Here is a 24482-nt window from a genome sequence, read left to right as displayed (position 1 = left end):
TAAAAATATCCCAGCAAAAGGAATGTTAAAGCCTTTCTAGGTGTATCAATTAACTACCCAGAGGTGGGAGTGAGGAGTGACGGATGCTCCTGAGCTAAGCTGGGCCCAAAGCCCCTGGACTGGAACTTACAGCATGTTTAAAGGGCAAAGTTGATTTCCATCAGCTCAACTTCCTCTGATAACCAGCAGAATATGGGCGAGGAAAAGGACTGATGGGGAAAGCAATTGACATGTGTATGGTGGGAAGGCAGGGAGAGAATATTTATTGGCACAGGTGTGGTAAGGCTGTGGGTTTCTCAGCCTTGTCACAGAGTAAAGGCTTCATGGCCTCACTGTGCAGTTTTAAGCAGTGAAAATGTTGAAAACTGTGAAGTCTTTAAGAATTTATATAGTGGTCATTAAGACAAGTATAGCCTCTCAGGGCATCTGATCTCTCTACTCCATTCTTTTTATCTGTTACAGGAAGAAAAGAAGGAGAGAACATTTCACTATTCCAATAAGACCTCTCTCCTATAAACAACTTATACCAAATGCCTTGGTATTTATTGTATTCTTTCTGGGCATTACTTCTTTCCTGTGTGTGTGTCATTCTGGTAATTTTTGTTTCATTAAATGAGCAGGGATTCTCGAACCTGCTATAACATTACTCTTGGTAAAAGATGGACATACTTTCAAGATGTCTTGTGTATTCTTAGTCCCTCTAAACCAGGATAATTATGGTGTAAAGAAGGTTTGATTGGTTTCAGGACTGACAGAAAAAGTACTATAAAATTTGCTGTTGACTGTGAAAGGTGAAGAAAAAAAAAGGAAATGCCATCACAAAAGAGTTTGTCTCTCTGCAATAGTGATGTAATTTTAAGTCATATTAGCTATGGCCTCTACTCATTAACTATGTACTTGTTTTCTTTTTCTTTTCTGCGTTTGACTCAGCAGCCAGATACAAAATTGCCTTTAACATCTAAGACTCTAAGCATAGAAGGAAAACTGACTGTTGAAAAATTAACTATGGGAGTCAATTAAGGACAGTTAGAGGGAGTCAAGAGAAGGGAGTTCTATAAGCAGATTGCTTAGAGAATATGGTTATCATGATACCTTTATTATGATAAGAAATTCACAAGTGCGTGCTCAAATATATTTTTGACTGCTAGGCAGCTCTGGGCATATCATCAAATTGAGATACACATCAGTAAAACTTGGGTCAAACTACTTTTTTCATTTAAATCTCTTAAGCCCCAGAAGTTTAAGGGGCATAAAGATGTCTTGGGACTTGTGCTGCTAGAGTTCTCAAGTCCCACAGTCTGTGTTGCAAAAGAAGATCTTTGTCGTCATGTTTGGACAAAGACATTGGGTAGGTGTTTGAGTTCAGGCATACTGCTAATGAAGAGAGTGTTTGGGGAAATTCTACACGTGAGTAGTCTCTGGTTTAGGCACTATGACTTACTTCATTGTTGCTGTTGTTCAGTCACTAAGTCCTGACTCTGACTGTTTGCAACCCCATGGACTGCAGCGCGCCAGGCTTCCCTGTCCTTCACTATATCCCTGAGTTTGCTCAAAGTAATGTCCATTGAGTTGGTGATGCTATCTAACCATCTCATCCTCTGCCACCTTCTTATCCTTTTGCTTTCAATCTTGCCTAGCATCAGGGTTTTTTCCACTGAGTCAGCTTTTTGCATCAGGTGGCCAAAGCATTGGAACTTCATCATCAGTCTTTCCAATGAATATTCAGGGTTGATTTCTTTTAGAATTGACTGGTTTGATCTCCTTGCAGTCCAAGGGACTCTCAAAAGTCTTCTCCAGCACCACAGTATGAAAGCATAAGTTCTTTAGGTCTAAACCTTCTTTATGATTCACTTCTTTCATCTTTACATAACTACCATATGGAAAAACCATAGCTTTGACTATACAGACCTTTATTGACAAGGTGATATCTCTGCTTTTTAATACGCTATCTAGGTTTGTCATGCCTTTCCTTCCAAGGAGCAAGTGTCTGATTTTCATGGTTATAGTCACCATCCGAAGTGATTTTGGGGCCCAAGAAACTAAAATCTGTCACTGCTTTCACTTTTTCCCCTTCTATTTGCCATGAAGTGATGGGACCAGATGCCATGATCTTAGGTTTTTGAATGTTGAGTTTCAAGCCAACGTTTTCACTCTTCTCTTTCACTCTCATCACAAGGCTCTTTAGTTCCTCTTCACATTCTGCCATTAGAGTGATATTATCTGCATATCTGAGGTTGATATTTCTCCCAAAAATCTTGACTGCAGCTTGTGAATCATCCAGCCTGGCATTTCACATGATGTACTCTGCATGTACGTTAAATAAGCAAGATGACAATACAGCCTTGATGTACTGCTTTGCCAGTTTGGAACCAGTCTATTGTTCCATATCCAGTTCTAATTGTTGCTTCTTGACCTGCATACAAGTTTGTATGTTGCTTCTTGACCTGCATAAAGGTAAGGTGGTCTAGTACTCCCATCTCTTTAAGAATTTTCCAGAGTTGCTTGTGCTTGTAAGGCTTTAGTATAGTCAATAAAGCAGAAGTAGATATTTTTCTGGAATTCCCTTGCTTTCTCTATGATCCAGGGAATGTTTGCTATTTGATCTCTGGTCACTCTGCCTTTTCTAAACCCAGCTTGTACATTTGGAAGTTCTTGGTTCCCATACTGCTGTAGCCTGGCTTGAAGAGTTTTGACCATAAGTTTCACTAGCATGTCCCTTTTACCTAAGGTTAGCTGAAAGTGAAAGTCAAAAAGAAAGTGAGGTTGCTCAGTTGTGTCCAACTCTGTGACGCCATGGACTGTAGCCTACCATTGCTCCTCCATCCATGGGACTTTCCAGGCAAGAGTACTGGAGTGAGTTGCCATTTTCTTCTCCAGAGGATTGAACCTGGGTCTCCCCCATTGTAGGCAGATGCTTTACCATTTGAGCCTAGGGAAGTGGGGAAGTGGGCTTCCCTGGTGGCTCAGATGGTAAAGGTCAGCTACCTCCAGCAAATCTAGATGCCTGTCATGGAGGACTCTTCTCAGCTTCCTCTCCCATCCCCTCTATCTGACTTCCTCTCTCACCCCACTGGGGTCTTGAATGCTATACTGCCTACACTTACCCTGTATCCTGAATATTCCCATCCTCTACTAGAACCCCCATTCCTAAGACATGGCTACACTTACTTGTGCAGCCCATAGTGTACTATCCAGTTCCTGTGACAAGGTTTGGAAAATCATATGATTTAGATTTCTTTGAAACAGGTAATGTTTAGTTTAGTGTAACCAGTCCGACCCTACGTAAAGTGGTTTATTTGGTCTGAGATGGACTCTGGAATAAAATTCCCCCAGTGATTCTGGTTGAGGTAGACTGGCATGAACATTTTCATTGAATGCACCTGACTTTCGTTAGAATCTAAGGTGAGGATATGGGGGGTGGGGTGGTACTTTTGGAACTTTTTAGTTGAATTTTTAAAATGATGATATCAAAAAATTTTAAACATAGAAATAATTATTAGCTCCCTTAATGACAGAAGGACAATGTTTCTCAAACTTTTATATACATACTAGGCAGCAGCTCCTCCCACCTGGCGAAAATATAGATTCTGACTCAGAAGTTTCTGAGTTGAACCTAAGATTCTGCATCTCTAAAATAAAGGGCTTCCCTGATGGCTCACACAGTATAGCCATCTGCCTGCAATGCGGGATACCCAGGTTCAGTCCCTGGGTTGGGAAGATTCTCTGGAGAAGGAAATGGCAACTCACTCCAGTACTCTTGCTTGGAAAATTCCATGGACTGAGGCGCCTGGTAGGCTACAGTCCATGGGTTTGCAAAGAGTCAGACATGACTGAGTGACTTCATTTCACTTTACAAGAAAGTAACACTATAATAGAAATCAACTCTATACCAATAAAAATTAAAAAAAGAAAAACAAAAGCTCGCAGGTGAAGATGCTCTTTTCCTAGCACTGTACTTTGAGTAGCAGGGACTTGCAGGGTCATAGAAGAAGAGAAAGGCTAGTTAGAAGTTACAGTTGTGAGAAAAGAACTAGGTGGACTTACCATGGCCAAGGAGTCCCTGAGTGAAAGGGACAGGAATCCCACTGAGATTAAATGTGGCTAAGGGTTTGTTTCAAAGTCCCAGTGTTAACTATTAACTTTCTGTGTCTTACTCTGGTACTCTCTCTCAAGACTCTGCTGGAGAGTAGATGACAGTGCATGGAAAGGGCAAAGGTATGGCTAGGAGGGACTCTCAAGATTGCGTGGAGAGATGATCCAATCTCTTTCTGTTAAAACCAATATTATGTGGGTTGGTTAGGCTTTTACAGTACTATTGAACACAGAGTTGCTGCACAAGCATTTAGCATTGCATGTGCTTTTAAAGGCGAATTTAGGAATCCAACACCATGTCTCATAGGATATTGTCTCTGGGGCAAAATGCATCTGTTCTCACATGTGAATCTTTAGAATAAAGTTGATTTATAAATGAGGAATTGTCTGTGATCATGTATTGTACTTACAGCTTAAACTGCATGTTTACTGTTGTTTAGTTACTAAGTCATGTCCGACTCTTTTGGGACTGGTGGCCCAGTTTCCTCATTCTTGCTGTGAGCTTGGGGCCTCTTTATGTCTTCTAGTTAACCAGTATCCAGTGGTGACTCATGAGTCTGATGTGGTGATCATGTACAGTTTCTATGATTCCTTTTAACTTTTAAATTATGTGTCTATCATATGGGGCCTAGAAAAATGGTACTTATTTTAAATTGCAGTGATATTACCATAACTTGATTTGGTAGTTTGATGTTGAACAAATCACAATGCTTGTACTGATGATCAACTTGGGGAAAACCAGGTCATGTTACAACAGTTTTCATTTCGATATAAAGTTATAAATAAGAGCTGAAGCTCTGTTACCAAGCTGGTTTGAATCCTAGTTTTAACCACTTGCTAGCTGTCTGACACTGGACAAGTTATTTAGACTGTTTGTCTCAGTTTTTTAAAATTGTAAATGGAGACAATAATAGCTCCTACTTCATAGAACTATTGTGAAAATTAAAGTTAAGCATGTAGAGTAGATCTTGGTACAAGGAAAGGGCTTCATAAGTGTTACCTATTACTGTATCATTAAATATAGTCTATACCAACCTTTACAAATACTCCTATTATTTGCATTTACTTATTTTTCTATACTCTAGAAGCAAGTCTTAGAGTACCAATTTCATATTTCTAGAGCATAGAAAAATACCTAGAATCTAGCTATTACTTCAGAAATTATATTTTAACATATCTTCTAGTATTCCATATTCTGAATTAAGCCTACTCTTGCTACTGTATCAGCAAGTCCAGGAACATGTTCTTATAGAACATGAAGAACAAAGCTTAGATTTCTAGTAAAGACATTGCTAGTAATAGTTATTAAATCAATAAACACTCAAAGGAAAATACCAAAAGCAAAACATTTTCAACTAGGCGTTGAATCTAAAAACATGATTCAGGGTAGACAGATACTATGATGATACTTTTGAATTCTGTTCTTGGTGTGGTGTACATACATTTTTGCGAAAACTGCATAGTTGGGACAATGGGTAGGTTTTATTTTCTATGTCAAATATGTAAAATTTTGTTTAGCAATTAGTATAAAGTCAAAAATTTCCATCAGACTGTAGTGTATCAAGATAAATAAAAATCTGACACTTTTGTTTACTCTCTCAAATCATAAGCCTTTCCTTTGGTATGTAAGCCAGTACTGTTTGTATTTTATGGTAAAATCTGGGTGTATCCCTGCCTGTGTGTTTACGCTTCCATTTTTTTTGTATGTGTGTTTTCTTTTTATCACTTACTTACTATCATAAATTATATACAACTTTCTATCTAAAGTTTATTAATTTTGAATGTTTTAATGATTAAGAAAATGATCAGATAATTATTGATAGACTTGATGCTTATCATTCCAACTTTTTCCCATGAGAGTATATATGTTTAATGAAGGGATGTGAATCATTACTTTAAATAATGTTTTATAAATTTACCTCTCAATGAATTATGAATGCCTTTTCATACCATTAGATACTTTTCTACCAAGTCATTTTAATGCTTAGTGACTCATGTGGCTGTACCATAATTTATCAGTTCCTCATCATTGAATATTTAGATTGCCTCCAATTTTTCACTGTTATAAATAATCTTTCAATGCACATCTCTTTAAAAGCTAAATTTTAGTAGATTTTCCAATTGCCTTCCAGAAAAGATGTATTAATTTACTTTCCTTGTACTAAAGTATGAAAATTCAGTCCTAACAATAGGTATTATAATTTTAAAAACATTTCCAAATTGTAAGAGTAAAAGAGTGTATTATCATTTTAATTTGAATTATTTTTGTCTCCTAGTGTGTTTAAACAGTTTTTATGGACAGAGGAGCCTGGCAGGTTATAGGCCATGGGGTCTCAAAGAGTCAGACATGACTGTAATGACTTAACATGCATGCACATGTATTAAGCATTTATATATACATGTTTTTGAGGGGTATACATTGCCTTTTAATGTTCTTTGTTTATTTTTATTTTCTTATTGCTTTTTGAAAGGCTATTTTCCTTAGCCTGTTATTTGTTTCTAGTGAGTTTTGTTAATTTTATATTTTCTTAATGATCAGAAGTTTAGTTTTTAAAAATTTGCTGCCCATACCTGTACTTTTTGTTTTAGGTTTGTTTTCTGTCTTTGGCATTTGACATTTAAAAAATCTTCTCTACCCAAAGTAGTAAGTGCATATTTCTTTTTTTAAAAAAATTTTCATCTTTTATGTGTAATTATTGAATCCATTTGAATTTATTTGGATGTATGTATGAAATGAAGGTGAAAGTGCTAGTTGCTCAGTTGTGTCTGACTCTTTGTGATCCCATGGACTATAGCCTGCCAGGCTCCACTGTCCATGGAATCCTTCAGGCAAGAATGCTAGAGTGATAGCCATTCCCTTCTCCAGGGCATCTTTCTGACCCAGGAATTGAACCTGGGACTGCAGCATTGCAGGCAGATTCTTCATTGTCTGAGCCACCAGAGAAGCCCATGTCTGAGATAGAAATCTAATTTTTAAAAAATGAGTATGAGTGTCTCCATCGTTTATTGCACTTTCTGCACTGAAATAAAATGACATTTTATTACATATAAAATTGCTGTCTGTACTTGGACCTTTTCTTGAACATTCCAGACAAATCAGTCTATTTCTTTGTCATTCCGCAAACTATTCAGTTCAGTTCAGTTCAGTCGCTCAGTCGTGTCCGACTCTTTGCGACCCCATAAATCGCAGCAAGCCAGGCCTCCCTGTCCATCACCAACTCCTGGAGTTCACTCAGACTCATGTTCATCGAGTCAGTGATGCCATCTAGCCATCTCATCCTCTGTTGTCCCCTCCTCCTCCTGCCCCCAATCCCTTGCAGCATCAGAGTCTTTTCCAATGAGTCAACTCTTCGCATGAGGTGGCCAAAGTACTGGAGTTTCAGCTTTAGCATCATTCCTTCCAAAGAAATCCCAGGGCTGATCTCCTTCAGAATGGACTGGTTGGATCTCCTTGCAGTCTAGAGCTGTATAATATAATTTAATACCCAGTAATGTAGATCTTCTCACACATTATTCTTATTCCCCAAATGTTTTTGGTTAGTCTCTTGTGTTTTTCCAAATAAAATTTTGAATCATTTTATCCATTGATTCAAGTATTTGTTGAATGGATATTCTGTGCTAGGTATGGTGCATGATGTTGGGACTCTCGGAAAAGCTGACAGTCCCTGCTCTTATGGTTCATGCCCAAATATCCACTAGGAATTCTGATGAAGATTGTATTAATCTTATACAATAACTTGAAAGAGAATGTTAGCTTTGTAGTATTCATTTTTTCTTTTTAGAAAGTTTACAGTCTCTCCTTTTGTTTAAGACTTTAAAAATATGTCTTAGTAATGTTTTTTAGAATATATTTTAAGATATGTATATATTAATTATTGGTTTGCAATGTATCATTTATTGTATTGTTACTAGAAATGGGATGCTTACTTAATTATTACTCTTGGTATCTGGGAATCTATTTTCTTATTTTGTATAATTTCTGTTTTCTTATTTCTACATTTCTGGGATTAAGATACATAAAATATCTATAAAGCAAGCTGAGATGATAATGATTTTACTGACTGCACACTACAGAAAACAATGTAACCTTAGAGGTTTTTCAACTGATTCCTCTGGTATTAGAAACTATGCTTTGGATTTGCAATTATAATTTTTAAAGTAATCTTGGGATTAATTAATTTAATGTAATTGCAATCATGAACCAAGTTTTCTATTTTCACCTGAACTTTCTTTCTTGGTTTAACTATCCAGGAGACATTTGTATCTCTAGAAACATCTGCCGCTGTCCTAGGTAGGCAGATAGAACAAAATGGTTAAAGGATTCAGACTCAACTACAGTTCATTTAAGCTGAGGTCTAGAGGATCCCAGGAGAGACCAGATGTATTTCCCAGGAGGTATTTTCAGGCTTCCTAATTTTTTCTTGGGAGGCTAATCTAAATATATTCCCAGCAGGAAGGTAGTCACTTGTGCTGTTCTCTAACTTGACCCCCCTCTGCCCAGATGGTCTTCTGAACTCACACTATTCAGACATGCATCCCTCTGAGTAGAAAACACACATAGCAATGTCAGGATGTGTGCTAGACAATTGTCCAGGGAATCCTCAGCCTCTGCCATGGGATTCCTTGGACTCAGGTCATATAATCTGAGATATTCGCTCTGGAGGGGATCTTTAAGATAAGCTTGCTCCACCACTTAGTTTATGAGTGAGGAAAGTGTCAAGAGGAGGGAAGTGACTAAGGTGACACAGAGTGTAGGTAACATGCTGGGATACAAACTTGGATTTCATGACTCTCACATCAGTGTTTATTGCCTTGTCATGCTGACTTAAAGATTGGTATCAGGCTTCTTCCATTATCTAAGTGAACTCTTAATTTCATCTTGATTTGTGTCTGATTAAAAATAAAATATTTTATCAAATTTTAAATAAATTTGCATTCTACCTCGTTACATTTAAGCCTCAATTGGCTTGCACCATTTTATATGGTGGCAAATTGGGACTTTTCTTGTGTAATGAAAATAGTCTGGCAACAGGGTTCACACAGCTTTCACAAAGGAAGAATAGAGGACTGTGTTTCTCCCAGTCATTACCAGGATGGTTTTTTAAAGGACTGCACACATAGATTAAGCCTAGGTATCAGTTACCATTGTTTTCCCTTCCAAATAATAAAGGCAGGTGATGCCTGTAAGTGCTTTCATTATAAATATTAGAGAACATGCTGCTTAAAACAGAGCATGGAGAACTATAGGAGGAGGGGTCTGGAGTGCTGATTTTGTCCTTGAATGTTGATGGGTTCCATGTTGCAGTGAAGTTTGTTTTGCTGTTGGCAGATGGTCCAATTATTAAAATTTTCTCTACCAAAAATTTTCTGCATTTTTCTTTTCTTTTTTCTGTGAACATGTACCCTTCCAGATTAATGCTACCAATGTCATTGTGGATTAGCCACTGTTCAAAGGATAAATATATTCTCTTTTTGTTTGAGGCAAGGTGACAGCTAATTAATTCAGTCATACAGCCTGCAGAATAGGTATCTGAATCAGATTAACAAAGTCTTATTTAAGTTGCAACTGAATTCCAATTCTGCAAATAGTTCTGTTGTGAGGTGACAGGTTATGGAAAACTATAATGGTGATAACAGTGGCAGGGACTTTAGTTCAGATTACTCAGTAGGAGAAAACTTACGTAAACCCTTATATTTCTAACTCTAAAAATTCTATGTACAGCTCAATTACTAAAATATTTCTCTTTTCCCTCAGAATATTCTTTTTTAGCATTCCATAGATAAGAGTCACTCCTTAGAAATATGCATTGTGGTTTTTATCAGTAGTTCTATATTTGATAATAGTGTCTACTAGTCCTGGAAAAAGGAGGAAAGTTATTATGCTAATTATGATACAAGCAGCTGGATTCATGGAAAGTTGTCACACATCATAGTCTTCTGGCTAAAGTCTTATAGTGAACAGTAATTTTATCTGGTATGTCTGGTAACGTTCCCAACTTATTCTCTGCTTCATGGCCACACACAGTATATCCAACATGGGTGGCACATATGAGTTCAGTCCTCTTGACTGCAATCAAGAGAGCATTTTAACCAAATGCAAACCTAATATTAATGGAAAAATAAATCAGTATAGATGTGGCATTGACATTTGTCTATGAAAACATAGATATAATATGGAAAAATTCTAGGATAAAATATTGATGTAAAATTAAGTCTGAGGATGAAATAGTGCCACTATAAGCATACTATGAAAATTATATTTGTATTGTGGATATATTTATCCATGTAGTTTCAAATCTAAGGTTCATGTTGACTGTACATTTTCATAGTTTAAGGAATTATTTTGAAATAAATGATCTATTCTAGAGAAAGTTTGAAATGAATCTATAGAACTTAATAGAAACAGCCAGGGCAGCACTTGCACAGATTTAATAGTTTAGGAATGGGAACAGCCCATCTTCCCCAGCATAGGTAATGGGGCAGTTATCCTGATTTATTCACAGGATGTCATGTAAACAGCACTTATAATAAATGAGGTAGATATACAAGTATCATTGGGACTACATGTCAGAAACACAACTGTGTTTAAAAAGTTAAAAGAAAGTTGCAAGCAGCACAATATGATACCATTTACATAAAGCTTACAGCCTCAGAAACAATTCTATATATTGTAAAAATGAATATACGTGTAACAAAAGTACAAAGCATGCATAAAATGGTACATGCCAACAAGCAGTAATTTCTGCACTGATTTACTTTTTAGAAAAAAGGTACTCTTCTGTGTGCATGTGCGCTCAGTTGCTAAGTCCTGTCTCTTTTGTGACCCCAAGGACTGCAGCCCACCAGGCTCCTCTGTCCATGGGATTTCCCAGGCAAGAATACTGGAGTGGGCTGCATTTCCTTCTCCAGGGGATCTTCTCGACGTCTCTTATGCCTCCTGCGTTGGCAGGTGGCTTCTTTACCACTGAGCCACCTGGGAAGATAAATAGACTCTTCAGTAGATATGGCCAACTATTTACCTGGTTTATCTGGGTAGGTTGTTAGCATGTTTGGTGGTTTATTTTTTTTTAGTACCTGTCTGTTTGGTACAATTCAAGCTTATATTAAAATGTGGCTATATGAGATGAGAGAACTCTAATAGTCCATGTTTGTGATTAGTTTGGAAACTTTTTAAAAAAGTATGAACCTTTTCTTACATTCAGAACCTTGGTCTACATAGTTAATTTGAAATGTGGTACTGAATACCAAGTATTGAATGAGTAGCTACACAAAGCCTGTAGTCAGTCAATGATGGCACTGTGGCTTATAGCTTGTGGGGGTGACGTGGTTATAGAAAAGCACTTTACCTATTGAGAAGAAGAGGGCTGATGGGGTTGGGCACTGAGGTTTAGAAAAGACAATGTAGAAAACGGGGGTGGGTGGAGCAAATTATGGGCTGAGGGAGAGTAATGCTAGGCAAAATGGGGGGAGGGGCTGTCTGGTTGAAAATATACATTTGAAATGGACTCAATTAGCATAACATTATTTCCAGGCAAGGTTTAGCCTCAGATCCCGGTTTCTCTAAACCACCATGAAACAGGGATTATGTCTTTTTCTTTTGAAGGCAATTTAGCAAGATGGTTAAGACTTAGACCGTCTGGATTCAAATCCATGTGTTCAAATCTGTTCTTACATATCCAGGCAAAGTGGTAATGATTTGATGAAGAGTTTGATTCAGTGGTTCAGTTGAGGATCAGATGAAGTGGATTTGGAAACACAACTTTGGTCTTCCCTTGTTAAGTCATCCTGTGCTTCCCTGGTGGCTCAGAGGATAAAGCGTCTGCCTGCAATGCGGGAGACCCGGATTGTATCCCTGGGTTGGGAAGATCCCTGGAGAAGGAAATGGCAACCCACTCCAGTATTCTTGCCTGGAGAATCCCATGGACAGAGGAGCCTGGTGGGCTACAGTCCAATGGGGTCGCAAAGAGTCGGACACGACTGAGAGACTTCACTTTCTTTTCTTTCTTGTTAACTCATAGACCTTTGAGCCCTTGATGAATTGTTGGAAACTGGCCTGAGGCTGCAATTTTTTGACACACTTCTTCCTTAAAGTCACCACCTATCCCAGACTGGGAAGGATACAACATTGGACTGTAAATAGCACCAGTGCCTTTTTTATTCCTCCTTCCTGTTGCCAGCTCCCGTTTATGTGGTTGTCTCAAGAAGCTGTTTATTCTGGTGTTCATTCTATCACTCAAAGTGCTTTTGAGAGTTCTATTTTGAAATTATGTCAATCACTTGGTCTATTTGGCTTCAATTTTTTCATCTGCACTGTGAAACTAATAATGCCTACTTTGATTCCTGAAGTTGTCATAAAAATCAAATGAAAAATATTTTATAAATTGTTAAGTGCAATGTAGATGTGACCAATTAATACACTATTTCAGAAATTGCACCTTTACTTTATGGCTGCTATATACTTTTAGTAAAAAAAAAAAGAAAACACCTCATACATAAATGTTTCCAAATGATTTTTGCTAAAACCTAAATAAAGTCTCATTTCATAGTGTAAAGATATTACAAAGGACATCAAGAGTTTCACGTATGGCATGGCCCGCTGTGTAAGCCCATTTTAAATCCTGCTGTAAAGATGAAACTGCTTGTGTTGAAATTGTGAGGACATTTTATGAAAGAAAAATAAAATTTCATTTTTCTGTTTTCCATCTTCTGCAGGAAGTCACCAAAGCAGTCCAACCTCTCTTACTGGGAAGAATCATAGCTTCCTATGACCCAGATAACAAGGTGGAACGCTCCATTGCCATTTACTTAGGCATAGGCCTATGCCTTCTCTTTATCGTGAGGACGCTGCTCTTGCACCCAGCCATTTTTGGTCTCCATCACATTGGAATGCAGATGAGAATAGCTATGTTTAGTTTGATTTATAAGAAGGTAATACTTCCTTGCACAGTCTTTATGCTACTTGTTAGTAGCATCGTGTTTTAAATGCTACACTAGTACAAGTAAGGGATAAATGCTAAAATCAGTTTTGTAGGGCTGTGAAGTAAATGGCAGCAATAATGAATATTTCTAATTTTTCCTTGATACTTCCCTTCAACTAGTAATTATTGAGTAATTCTGTAAACTGCCTGTATTTTAGACTTCAGTTTTGTTTTTTCCATATCATCAGTTTTTGGAATCCATGGCTCCCTGTTGAAATGATTCTTGCTGTGTGCATAAAAGTCATTGATAAAATATTGTCTTATGGTAAAATGCTATGTGTCTTTATGTGCAATAACAAGAATATAGTGTGTAATTGTTATTGATCAACCAAGCAATTGATATTTCTACCTTAACTTGTTATGGGGGCTTCCTCCATAGCTCAGTCAGTTAAGCATCTACCTGCAATGTGGGAGACATGGGTTCAATTCCTGGTTTGGGAAGTTCCCATGAAGAAGGGAATGGCAACCCAATCCAGTATTCTTGCCTGGAGAATCCCATTGACAGAGGAGCCTGGCAGGCTATATAGTTCATGGGACCACAAGAGTTGGACATGACTTAGCTCTATTTTTAACTAGTTATGACACAATGATAGTATCCACTGCCTTATTCTGAGTTAGATTTTTGTCATCCTAAGTCTTGGAAATTAAAAATTTTGGAATAACACATACATGGCAACCATAAGAACCTTTTCTACTTTTCGGTATGCATTGTCAAGTCAAAAGCTCAAGTTGCTAAACCATACTTTGGATGGATTCAAATTAAGACTGTCTTACCAGGCCTTCCCTGGTGATCCAGTGGTTAAGATTCTGCACTTCCACTGCATGGGGCCCGGGTTTGATCCCTGGTTGAGGAACTGAGACCCTGCATGCCATGCATCACAGTGGGAAAAAAAAAGGACTTTCTTACCTTACAAACACATTTTAAGGTTATCTTAGTGACACAATGACACGTGCTTTCACCAACCTGATTTATGTGTGACTCTTTGATTTACCAAGAATAAAGATTTCTTTTTTTTTAATAGATAGTTGTTGGTTATTTTGGTTATTTTCTTTACCCTTCTTCTCCTTCTTCTTCCGCAAATATAAAAACTTTATATATTTGGCTTATAAGAGCTGTGGGCCTGACATTCCCTCTACAAATAACCCATTAACATTTCCATAATATACATGCAAGGTCAGTGGTGTTGTAAAATCTTGATAGTTATATATTAGTGTTTAAAAAGCCCAAATGAAAAACCGAGTCCACAGTTTAACCAAATCACCCCAGCTGCAATCTCATCAGTTCACAAGTACCAGGAAAGCATGGGTGATAAATCAGTAAAAATCTTATCTCGATCCAGAAATTTTATATAAGTGAATAAATTATTAGGTATCATTTAGAAGATAGAATTTAGACAAGATGCATATCAAAGAAAGTTGAATCCAGTTTAAAAGTATTTATAAAAGCAATTATTATAATGATAACTGATGTTCATGACAAACTTCTAAGTGATTTAGGTATATCATTTCATTTGATCCTCCTCAAAACTCTATATGGTCGAAACTATTATTCCTATTTTATAAATAAAATATTTTGATAAACTAAAGGCCTAAAAAGTATTGAACACTGTGCAAGAACTGCTTCAAAATTTCTAAACTGGAAAAGTCACAATCCTTAAAGTCGTGTCCAACCCCATGGGCCTGCCAGACTCCACTGTCCATGGAGTTTTCCAGGCAAGAATACTGAAGTGGGTTGCCATTTCCTATCTAGGGGATCTTTCCAACCCAGGGATCAAACCCACATCTCATGTCTTCTTCATTGGCAGGCAGATTCTTTACAACTGCGCCACCTGGGCTTCCCCCTTGAAGTTAAGGGTTTTCCAATTACTAGAGAACATAAGTGCTGAAATAATGTTGCAAGTCAAATTGTGTTACATAGAAAGAGAGACATGAAGCACTGGGGGCTAACGCGGAAGGGAGGGCAAAGAGTTGTTTAGTTTGTGGATTAGTTCTTATATTATGTTTAGCACAAATACAGCAATATATGTTCCTTCAAACCCAGGATGCATTAATGAAAAGTTGGAAGCTATGTCTGTCCTTTCTGAACATTGTTTATATGTGTTCTTGCCTAGTTTGCTTTACCCCTCTAGCCATACCTACTGACCTGCATTGACATCATCATCTAAGAATACAATTGCATCTCCATGCAGCTGTGGTTTGGTCACTAACATTAACTAGTGCCTTATCTGACCAGTTTCACCCATGTGGCAGGCAGCCATTGATTCTTCCCAGATTATTATAGATTTTGTCATAGAGCATCATCTTCTTTGTTCCAAACTCTGCAACATGATACATTCAAATTAGATTTTAAATAATGAATCTAAATGCAAACTAGGTTGAACTTTGCCTGTGAATTTTGAGAAAGATAACTATATAATGAATAGATATTCACTGAGTATTGTGCATGTACATTCCATGTTAAGCACTATAGAATTCAGGTCGCCTGAGACTGAGTATGTTACTAAATCATGTATCATCTAGCTCAATGGACCCTGCCCCCCACATACTACTCTAACAGCATTTGGAGTTCACTGCTTTATTCTTTCTTCATCTGTGCTTATCTAAACACTATCTATTATTCCACACCATCTTAAATTCTCCCTCAGTGAAATATTTACAGATTTTTATAACCAGATATGTGAACTTGCTCTAACCACCCTGTTATATTCTACTCCCTTTAACTAGTTTATCATATTTAGTTATGTATTTGTTAGGTGTCTTGAGGTAGTAATTTTGTTTAGTAACTAATAATAATCCCTGAAACCCTGGATACAGTGATTTGTATCTAAGTGCTCAATACATGTGTGAGAGAGTCAGTTGAAGCAAATGTCAAATGGGTACTCTTCAGTCAAAGCCAATTCTTATTAAATTTTGTAGGCGAAGTGTGCCTGTGATCTCTCATAATAATAATTAGTTTATCTGCTTAATAATCCTGTTTTGTCTATATGGATGTATTTTTCATTGTAAAATTTAAGAATTTTTTGTTGTTAATGTAATCTTTCAAACAATTATTAATAATTATTTATAATATACTTGTATTGACTTTAACTGTAATTTTATTCAATAGTCACCATAGAGTACATGAAAAATTTAAGGCCAAGATTTTATTTTTAAAAATTTTATTGAATATATTGGCTTATATTATTATGTTGGTTTCAAGAATACAGCAAAGTGATGCAGATATATATATATATATATATCTTTTTTTTTCCTGATTCTTTTCCACTATAGGTTATTACAAGATATTGAATATAATTCCCTATGAGACCAAGGTTTTAATCTCAAATTTCACTTGCCTTTAGTTCCATCTGTAATGAAAAAAAAAACAAAAATAAAAAAACAACAAGCAAATCTCTGCAGTATATAAATGAATATTTAAGTACAATATTTTTCCCATTTTGGACTAGAAACAATTGTTAACGCTCTCTAGCTACTGTTAAATAATGTAAGTAGAGGCATGCCATTATAGTATTAGTTGTAAAGAGAAATATTTATAAATTTGAGAAGATACTAAATTAAATGAACATAAGATAATTTTATTAGGTTTACTTAAAAAAGGCATGCATAGTTACCCAATTCCTCAGCTGTATTATAACATGCTTATAAATATGTCTACTGTGCAGTAACATCATTTAACTTCCCATTTCCTTTTAGACTTTGAAGCTATCAAGCCGTGTTCTGGATAAAATAAGTATTGGACAACTTGTTAGTCTCCTTTCCAACAACCTGAACAAATTTGATGAAGTATGTATCTACTGATTCACTCTTTTATGCACCTTTGTTATAAATCATACAACCCCAGAGATTTTCTGGGTCAGATAACCAATGAGTGGTTACATCATAAGCATTCCTAGCTTCCCTATTTCTGAAAACCGAGAAGGCTAAGTTGTGTAGCAGAGTGCCATTTTGGTATCTCACAGAACTAGACAACTCAAGGGCACCTCTGCTGGCTTTTTATTTGGTGTGGTTTTTCAAAATTAAATCCTTATCAGATCTTGTTTCATTTTAATGCTTTAAGTCAGTTATTCACTTTGGCTGAGTATGATACTCTGAAAAATTCTTGTTTAGGGCTGTCTTCTGTCACAATAAAATTCAGGGTCCTTGAGGACAGATTATGTATTTTATACATAATGTATTTGTCTTTGCATTTCTAGTATTTAGCATGCTATCGAACTCTCAGCAGGTGCTAAGCAATTTACTGTGAATTGAGTGTGCATGATGTTTTCCGAGTATTTGGTCGGATAATAGGGGTGTGCAATGGTATAGACTGAAATTCAGCAGAGTCTTGTCTTTCATGTTCTATGTCATGGCTCTTGCTTTAGTCACAGAGGAATAAGTTACTTGAAGAATTCCAGACTTGGTACTTAAGATAGCCAATCACCACACATATCCACTGGAAAAAATCACAGTGACTTGCAGTTTGGGGGGAAATCCTAGTCTCTGTGGAGAATGTTTAAGCACATTGCTGTGTGCTCCATATAATGAATACCTAGATTTTAGTGCATTCAGAACCATGAGCTCACTGTGCTTGATTTCTTTCTCCTATTCTTGATTTTCTCTTTGTTTTGGGGTGGAGGATAACATGTCCATGGTTTTCACTGTGATTTTATTTTTCAGGGACTTGCACTGGCACATTTTGTGTGGATTGCTCCTCTGCAAGTGACGCTGCTGATGGGGCTGCTCTGGGACTTGTTGCAGGCCTTCACCTTCTGTGGGCTTGCTTTCCTCGTAGTCCTCGCCCTTCTTCAAGCCGGGTTAGGGAAAATGATGATGAAGTACAGGTAGAAACTCTTTAAATAGTGTGAAACACAGATTGCATTCTTACTAGTTATATGACCTATGTCAAGCTGCTTCTGCCACTGTTTCTGGTTTTTTCATCTTTGAAATGAAATAATCATCTCCCTTAGGCTGTCAGGAGGATAAGGCAGAGTGTATGACATACTAGCCCACCAGAGCTTCTCTATGTACTGAACCATGATTTTCTTACTAGGTGTCACAAAAAGGCATATTTTCATAATGTTATCAGCGGTCCCCAACCATTTTGGCACCAGAGACTGGTTTCGTGGAAGACAATTTTTCCATGGACTGGGGGAGGGGATGGTTTCAGGATGATTCAAGCACATTACATTTATTGTGTACTTCATTTCTGTTATTATTGTATCAGCTCCACCTCAGATCATCAGACATTAGATCCCAGAGGTTGGGGACCTTGATATAAATAATACTTTCTATATCAATGGTACATTTTTTAGCTTGCCAGTCTATAGAATTTCTGTATAAGTATGTTACCATCCATTTTGCTTTTTTGCACATCAGAGATTTAGGTACAATGGATAAAACAGTTCTGTGAATGGGAGGGAAAGCATACATTTTAGGTAAAGTTCATAAGCTTTTTCTACTCTGGTTCATGAATCATCACAGCACAGCCTTAGTGGCTTTTTATTACTGAATGATTCAGTGATACCAATCACTGCTTATGAAAGAGGACTTCTGGAGTTTGCCAGCTAGAGTATGATAGAAAGTGTTCAAATTTTGGAGTCAAATAGTTCTTAGTTTGAATCCCACTTTGCACCTTACTAGACATACGACCTGTGTCAAGCTGCTTCAACCTTTGTGTTTCTGGTTTTTTCAGTTTTTAAAATGAAATAATCACCTCCCTCAGAGGATTAGGCATAGTATATGACATGCATCTAATACATGTGTCTGCACATGGGAGGCATTTACTGATTGATACTTACTATTTTTGTTACTGTGTATTTGATAATAAAATAAACATCCATCTGTTTAATAAAAGAAATGTGGCTTTTCTTAAAAGCTTGGGCAGTTCTTAGTGGGCAGTTTGACTTATTTTTACTAAGTATTTGATTTGTGGATGAAATAATTTACAGAGATCAGAGAGCTGGAAAGATCAATGAAAGACTGGTGATAACGTCAGAAATGATTGAAAATATCCAATCGGTTAAGGCATACTGCTGGGAAGAAGCAATGGAAAAAATCATTGAAAACCTAAGACAGTAAGTCATTCCAAAAATGTTAATATCAGTTAAATTAGTCAATTAAGGTTTAATAAATTTAAAATGAGTATGTCACCGTGGACTTCAGCTCATATTTGAAATTTTTGACAACCAAATAATTGTGTTAAGTTATATCAATATTCATGTGTTAGTGGTGTAATGTCATTTGCATGGGACTGTCATTTTACATAGGTGAGCTATTTTTGCACTACACAGATATCTTACAAAAGAACTGCCTATTTGTGTTTACAGATGCTTAATAGACTAAACTAATGATCATGATGCTAGAGACTGAATGAAACCTAAAATAGAACTGCTCGAGTAAAAAAGATACAACTCTGAACCAAATAAATGATTCTCTAGTATTACAACTTCCTTAATTTATATGTTATGGCTCATGAAAAGCAAACCAAAAAAACCCCTTCTGTTTGTTTAAAATATGTTCGTTCTTCCTTTACTTAAGAGCAATGCCAGGGTAATATCTATAAATTGTGTTCTATAAACCCTCCACTTGAAAAATCAAAAGCCGCCACCTGAAGTAGAATCAGTACTTGGCACCCATTTTGATCTCTGGTCTTGTTTTGCCTCAGATAACCTTTCTTTCACTGGTTAGCAAAGATTATAGCCAGCAAAAAATACAGCACAGACTGCGATACTGTTGCTGAGAAAATTTTGGACATGATATAAACCAAGGTATTTCTGTAGCTCTAAGACCATTTTTCTTTAGTCAAGTTCCATGTTCTACAAATTGCAGTTTAAAAAAGGGTTCTAGGAGACTCAGTGGGCATAGATCTTCTGTTAAAGGGCAAATAATTTCAGAATGAATTAGCTCATGAGAGTTTCATAGGAAGAAAAGATACTAAAAAGAAGAGTTCCATTTTAGATGATATGAGTATGATTATCAGGGATTCAGGCTGCTGAGTCCAGTAGACAGTGGTAACTGAGCTGCAGGTGTGTGATTGGAACAACAAAAAAGATGCTGAAATGGTAAGTCCTTTGCCATGTAAATAGAAAGAGTAAAAGACTATTTATTGCCCAAACATGATTGGTCACCTGTTTTTATTATGCCTTTCAAGACGAATCCAGGAAAGGAATTATATTTTCTTTCCGGAAACATCCATAAAGATCCTGCTTAGTTGGTTGAAATTTTTCTCTTTAACAACTGAGTTAGCTCTCAAGGGTCACTGATGAACTGGGTAAAAGGCTATGCAGTGCTCCCTGAAAATCTGCTTCTTTACTGCTCTCTGGTAATAAAGCCACTTTCAGTTTTTTTAAAATCATAATAAGATAAAATGTTTTTATGACTATAAGTGTTAGTGTTGTTATTATGGGGAGTAAGGCAATGGCAACCCACTCCAGTACTCTTGCTTGGAAAATCCCATGGGCAGAGGAGCCTGGTAGGCTACAGTCCATGGGGTCGCAAAGAGTCGGACACGACTTAGCAGCAGCTTTCTGGGTGATTCTTCTATCAATACATGTTCTTGAGCCTGTTATTCTTTTCTTGTAGTATCATTCCTTCATTTTCCTCAACTGTTTATAATATACAATGACAGTTTGACAAATTTATTAACATTTTGGTAATCAGTGTTTTCTAGCATTAAGAAAATACAAGCCTAGCCAACAGTATTCTTCTTTCAGTTGAAGATTAGAGAGACACGTAAGTTCTAAGTGCAAGTTCCTGTGTTGTCATTTATTGTGGCGACAACTCCACAAGGGAGATGTTACATTTCTCTTCTGTAGACGTGGATTCTGTAGGAACAGAGGGAAGAGCAACTTGCTTAAGATGGCATAGCTATAACCAGCAGAGCTGAGTCACGCCCCAGTTAGATTCCAAAATCATAATCTGCCTTTAATGCCAAATAATTAAAATAGGTAAGCTAAACCACATTAGACTGGGAATCACAATGTAGGTTGGGAGCACTGAACTTCATTTTCTTCATCAGAGTGCTGAGGATTACATTTTTTTTCAGACTTGAAAAAAAGATTTCATCTGCATTCTACCACTTGAGAATGAGAACTTTTCTGAGTTGTACAAGCATGTGGAACTAGCACCCAAATGCCAGGCACAGCTATCGCCCTCTCCCACCAGCATGCTCTACTTGTCTGTCTCATCTCTGCTCTTTCCCTCACAAGAGCTGAATGGAAGGATAACAAGTGATTCCAGTTTTGATGATCCTGTGAGAGTGGGATGAAGGCTGAAGGAAGCACTGTCCTCTGTTCTTGCCAGCTCTGCACTCCCTTGCTTTCTGCCTGTTGGTGCATTTAAACCTCCTCTGTTTGTGTTGAAAAAATAGTTCACATTTTCAGTTCAGACTAAAAAAAAGTATGATTGCAAATAATTATTCTGAAAGGAGAGAGGGTGGATGCAATATCTATTCTCTTGTAATTTTCCAAGATTTACTGGCAGCAATCTTTTTTAAAAAGCAGATTCTGGAGGACTACTGCAGACTCAGTATCTCTGAATGGTGATCTTGATACACTGCATTTTAGAAAGTTTCTCAGGTGATTTTTACTTGTGCTAAGCCTTGAGAACCACTCCTCTTTGGCTCATATGTTATTTTCAAGGTTCTCCAAAGCCAATCCAGAACTTCTAAAATGTTGACAATCCATTAGGGAATCCCAGAATTGCCTTTTCCTTCTATAAGTCTTTCAATATTATTCTCATATCTGTACTTAAATACTTAAAACACCAATCAATAAAAAATTACTAGTTTCATTAATCTATAAATTAATAATGATGTAAAGAAGATATAAAAATAATATAATTATTGAGATTATTTAAAAATAATATTTATAGGTATTTTATGCTGGTATATTCATTGTCATCCACCCCTCTTTTAGAAAGGATAACTGAGGCTGAGAGAGGTTAAATAACTTGCTCAATATCACACAGCTCATCTAGAGTAGAACCAGAATCAGAAAGCAGAGAGAAAGCTTTTGAGAGTGTATGTGCAGATTTTTTTATTCCAAGATGCCTGATATTTTGGAAAGTATATAAGCACCCCAAATCTTACTATTTGTTTTTTTGTTTTTGTTTTTTTTTTTAGAACAGAACTGAAACTTACCCGGAAGGCAGCCTATGTGAGATACCTCAATAGCTCAGCCTTCTTCTTCTCAGGGTTCTTTGTGGTATTTTTATCTGTGCTTCCTTATGCACTGCTCAAAGGAATCATCCTTCGAAAAATATTCACAACCATCTCATTCTGCATCGTTTTGCGCATGGCAGTTACTCGGCAGTTCCCCTGGGCAGTACAAACTTGGTATGATTCTCTTGGAGCAATAAACAAAATACAGGTAGTGTACCAAAATGGGTCTTCTGACTCAATGAATTTAGAAAGGTTTAGAACTTTTGTCATGAGCAAACTCTCTAGAGATGAATTCTTGGCCTTGGACCTGTTTGATGCACAGTATTTCCTCTCTTGATGTCTATATGTGGTCCAACGAGCCTTGTAAAGCCTAGTGAAATAAAATGAAAGCCCATGAGATTTTAGTCAGAGAAATTGAAGAAAATATTGTTACTGTTTTCTGGAGATTATTATTCAAGTAATCAATCAATAGTTCTAATGAACTTGGCAAATGTGCAAAATCATGGTGGCAGGTTCATCAGGAAGTTATAAAATTTTCTAGCTAATGCTAGGAATGTTTACCTTAAACTTTTCCAAGTATTTTTCTGAACAGTATGATGGATGAGAATGACATTGTATGCCACATTAATTACCTTAAAATCTCAGCATGCTGACGTAGCTGTTAATTTTGAAGAGAAGTTCTAAAGTCCTTAAGGGAATTAGACTCAATTTATGCCAAGCTAACAGAATCACCACCAGGAACTTGGATGTGGTTACAAGTTTTAGAATTAAAACACAATTCAAAATGTTTTATTATGCTGTTTTGATATATATTTAAATATTTAATCCAGAAAATAAATCACTGTGTCATAAGTTTAAAAAAATGAGGGTGAAGGGTGAGCCACTTTAAGGTAGTTCTGCCATTATTTAACACAGGCCAGAGTTTGACTTCCCTGGTACCTCAGTCGGTAAAGAATCTGCCTGCAGTGCAGGAGACCTGGGCTTGATCGCAGGGTCAGGAAGACTCCCCTGGTGAAGGAAATGGCAAACTATTCCAGAATTCTTGCCTGAAAATCCCATGGACAGAGGAGCCTGGCAGGCTACAGTCCATGGGGTCGCAAGAGTGGGACAAGACCTAGCAACTAAACCGCTATCAGAGTCTGTCAATGGTGGACCATGGACCTAATAAAAGGAGGATGCTATAAAGATGAAAATACTAGTTTTCTCTCTCTCAATGTTGAATTGAGGCAGTCAGTAGTTCAGGTGTGCTTTATAAATTCATTACTAAGGTTAACATGTCATCTAGTACAAGGATGAGTCAGTGGTATGTTAAAAGTTAATGTATAAATAAGTTCTATAAAATGTCACATATTTAAAGAATGCATTTATAATAAATCCTAGTACTTGACAATTAACTTTAGAACACGTATAAAATTATTTTTTAGGAAAAATTTCTAAGATAATTCATAAAATAGAAAATGTAGCACTTATTAGAGTTTAAAAAGATGTAATAATGTATTAACACTATCCTAGTTCTATAATATGTTTTTGCTTTCTTTTATAAACAGGATTTCTTACAAAAGCAAGAATATAAGACATTGGAATATAACTTAACAACTACAGATGTAGTGATGGAGAATGTAACAGCCTTCTGGGAGGAGGTCAGAATTTTTTGTTTGTTCTAAATATTTAAGCTTTTCTTATTCGTGATTCTGGTTTTCATCTTAATGGGCAATAAACTTAGAATGATGATAGAATTGTTAGAACTGAAAGAGGAGTCACTCCACTTACTTTGTAGTTTAAGAGGTAGAGGCTCAGGAATATTAAAAATGACAGGCCTCTTCATGTTTTTCCAAGTCATGTAATTTGTTTCATATAATAAATTAGGAAGTAATGCAGTGCTCATAGGTTTAGGAGCCAAATTGATCTGGAATTGAGTACTGGTTCTACCATTTACTTCTAGTACAAGTTACTAAGTTTTGTGGAACCTCTGGTTCTCCATCTGTAAAGTGGGAATATTAATATATACCTTGCAAGGTTGTTGTGAAGATTGACTGAGACAACTTATGGGAAGTATTCAGCATAGTACCATACACATAATAGTTCCTCAGTAAATGCTGCGCTCTGTGATCTCAAGTTCTAGTCCAACATGCTTTGCAGGTACCAATAAACATAAAGATGTATATGGGATAGACCTATGGATTGTTTTCTACTATTTTCACTTATTTTAATTCACTATTAAAAATTCTCATTTCTCATGGTCAGAAAAAATGTTATTAATGATTTTTCAGCTT

At 36.6% G+C, this 24482-nt stretch overlaps 1 protein-coding gene across 1 annotated transcript in view; it reads left to right on the top strand.

Annotated features, from left to right (window-relative positions):
* CFTR (CF transmembrane conductance regulator) overlaps positions 1-24482 on the top strand; it is a 181152-nt gene that overhangs the window by 34404 nt on the left and 122266 nt on the right. The window contains exons 4-9 of the mRNA XM_052638971.1: positions 12805-13020; positions 16764-16853; positions 17727-17890; positions 18998-19123; positions 22171-22417; positions 23757-23849. Coding sequence (XP_052494931.1) covers positions 12805-13020; positions 16764-16853; positions 17727-17890; positions 18998-19123; positions 22171-22417; positions 23757-23849 — 936 coding nt within the window. The remainder of the gene's footprint in view (positions 1-12804; positions 13021-16763; positions 16854-17726; positions 17891-18997; positions 19124-22170; positions 22418-23756; positions 23850-24482) is intronic.

Source organism: Budorcas taxicolor, chromosome 4 (genome assembly GCF_023091745.1).
Source record: "Budorcas taxicolor isolate Tak-1 chromosome 4, Takin1.1, whole genome shotgun sequence".
Lineage (NCBI taxonomy): Eukaryota > Metazoa > Chordata > Mammalia > Artiodactyla > Bovidae > Budorcas > Budorcas taxicolor.
This window is presented reverse-complemented; position numbering and strand designations above follow the sequence as displayed.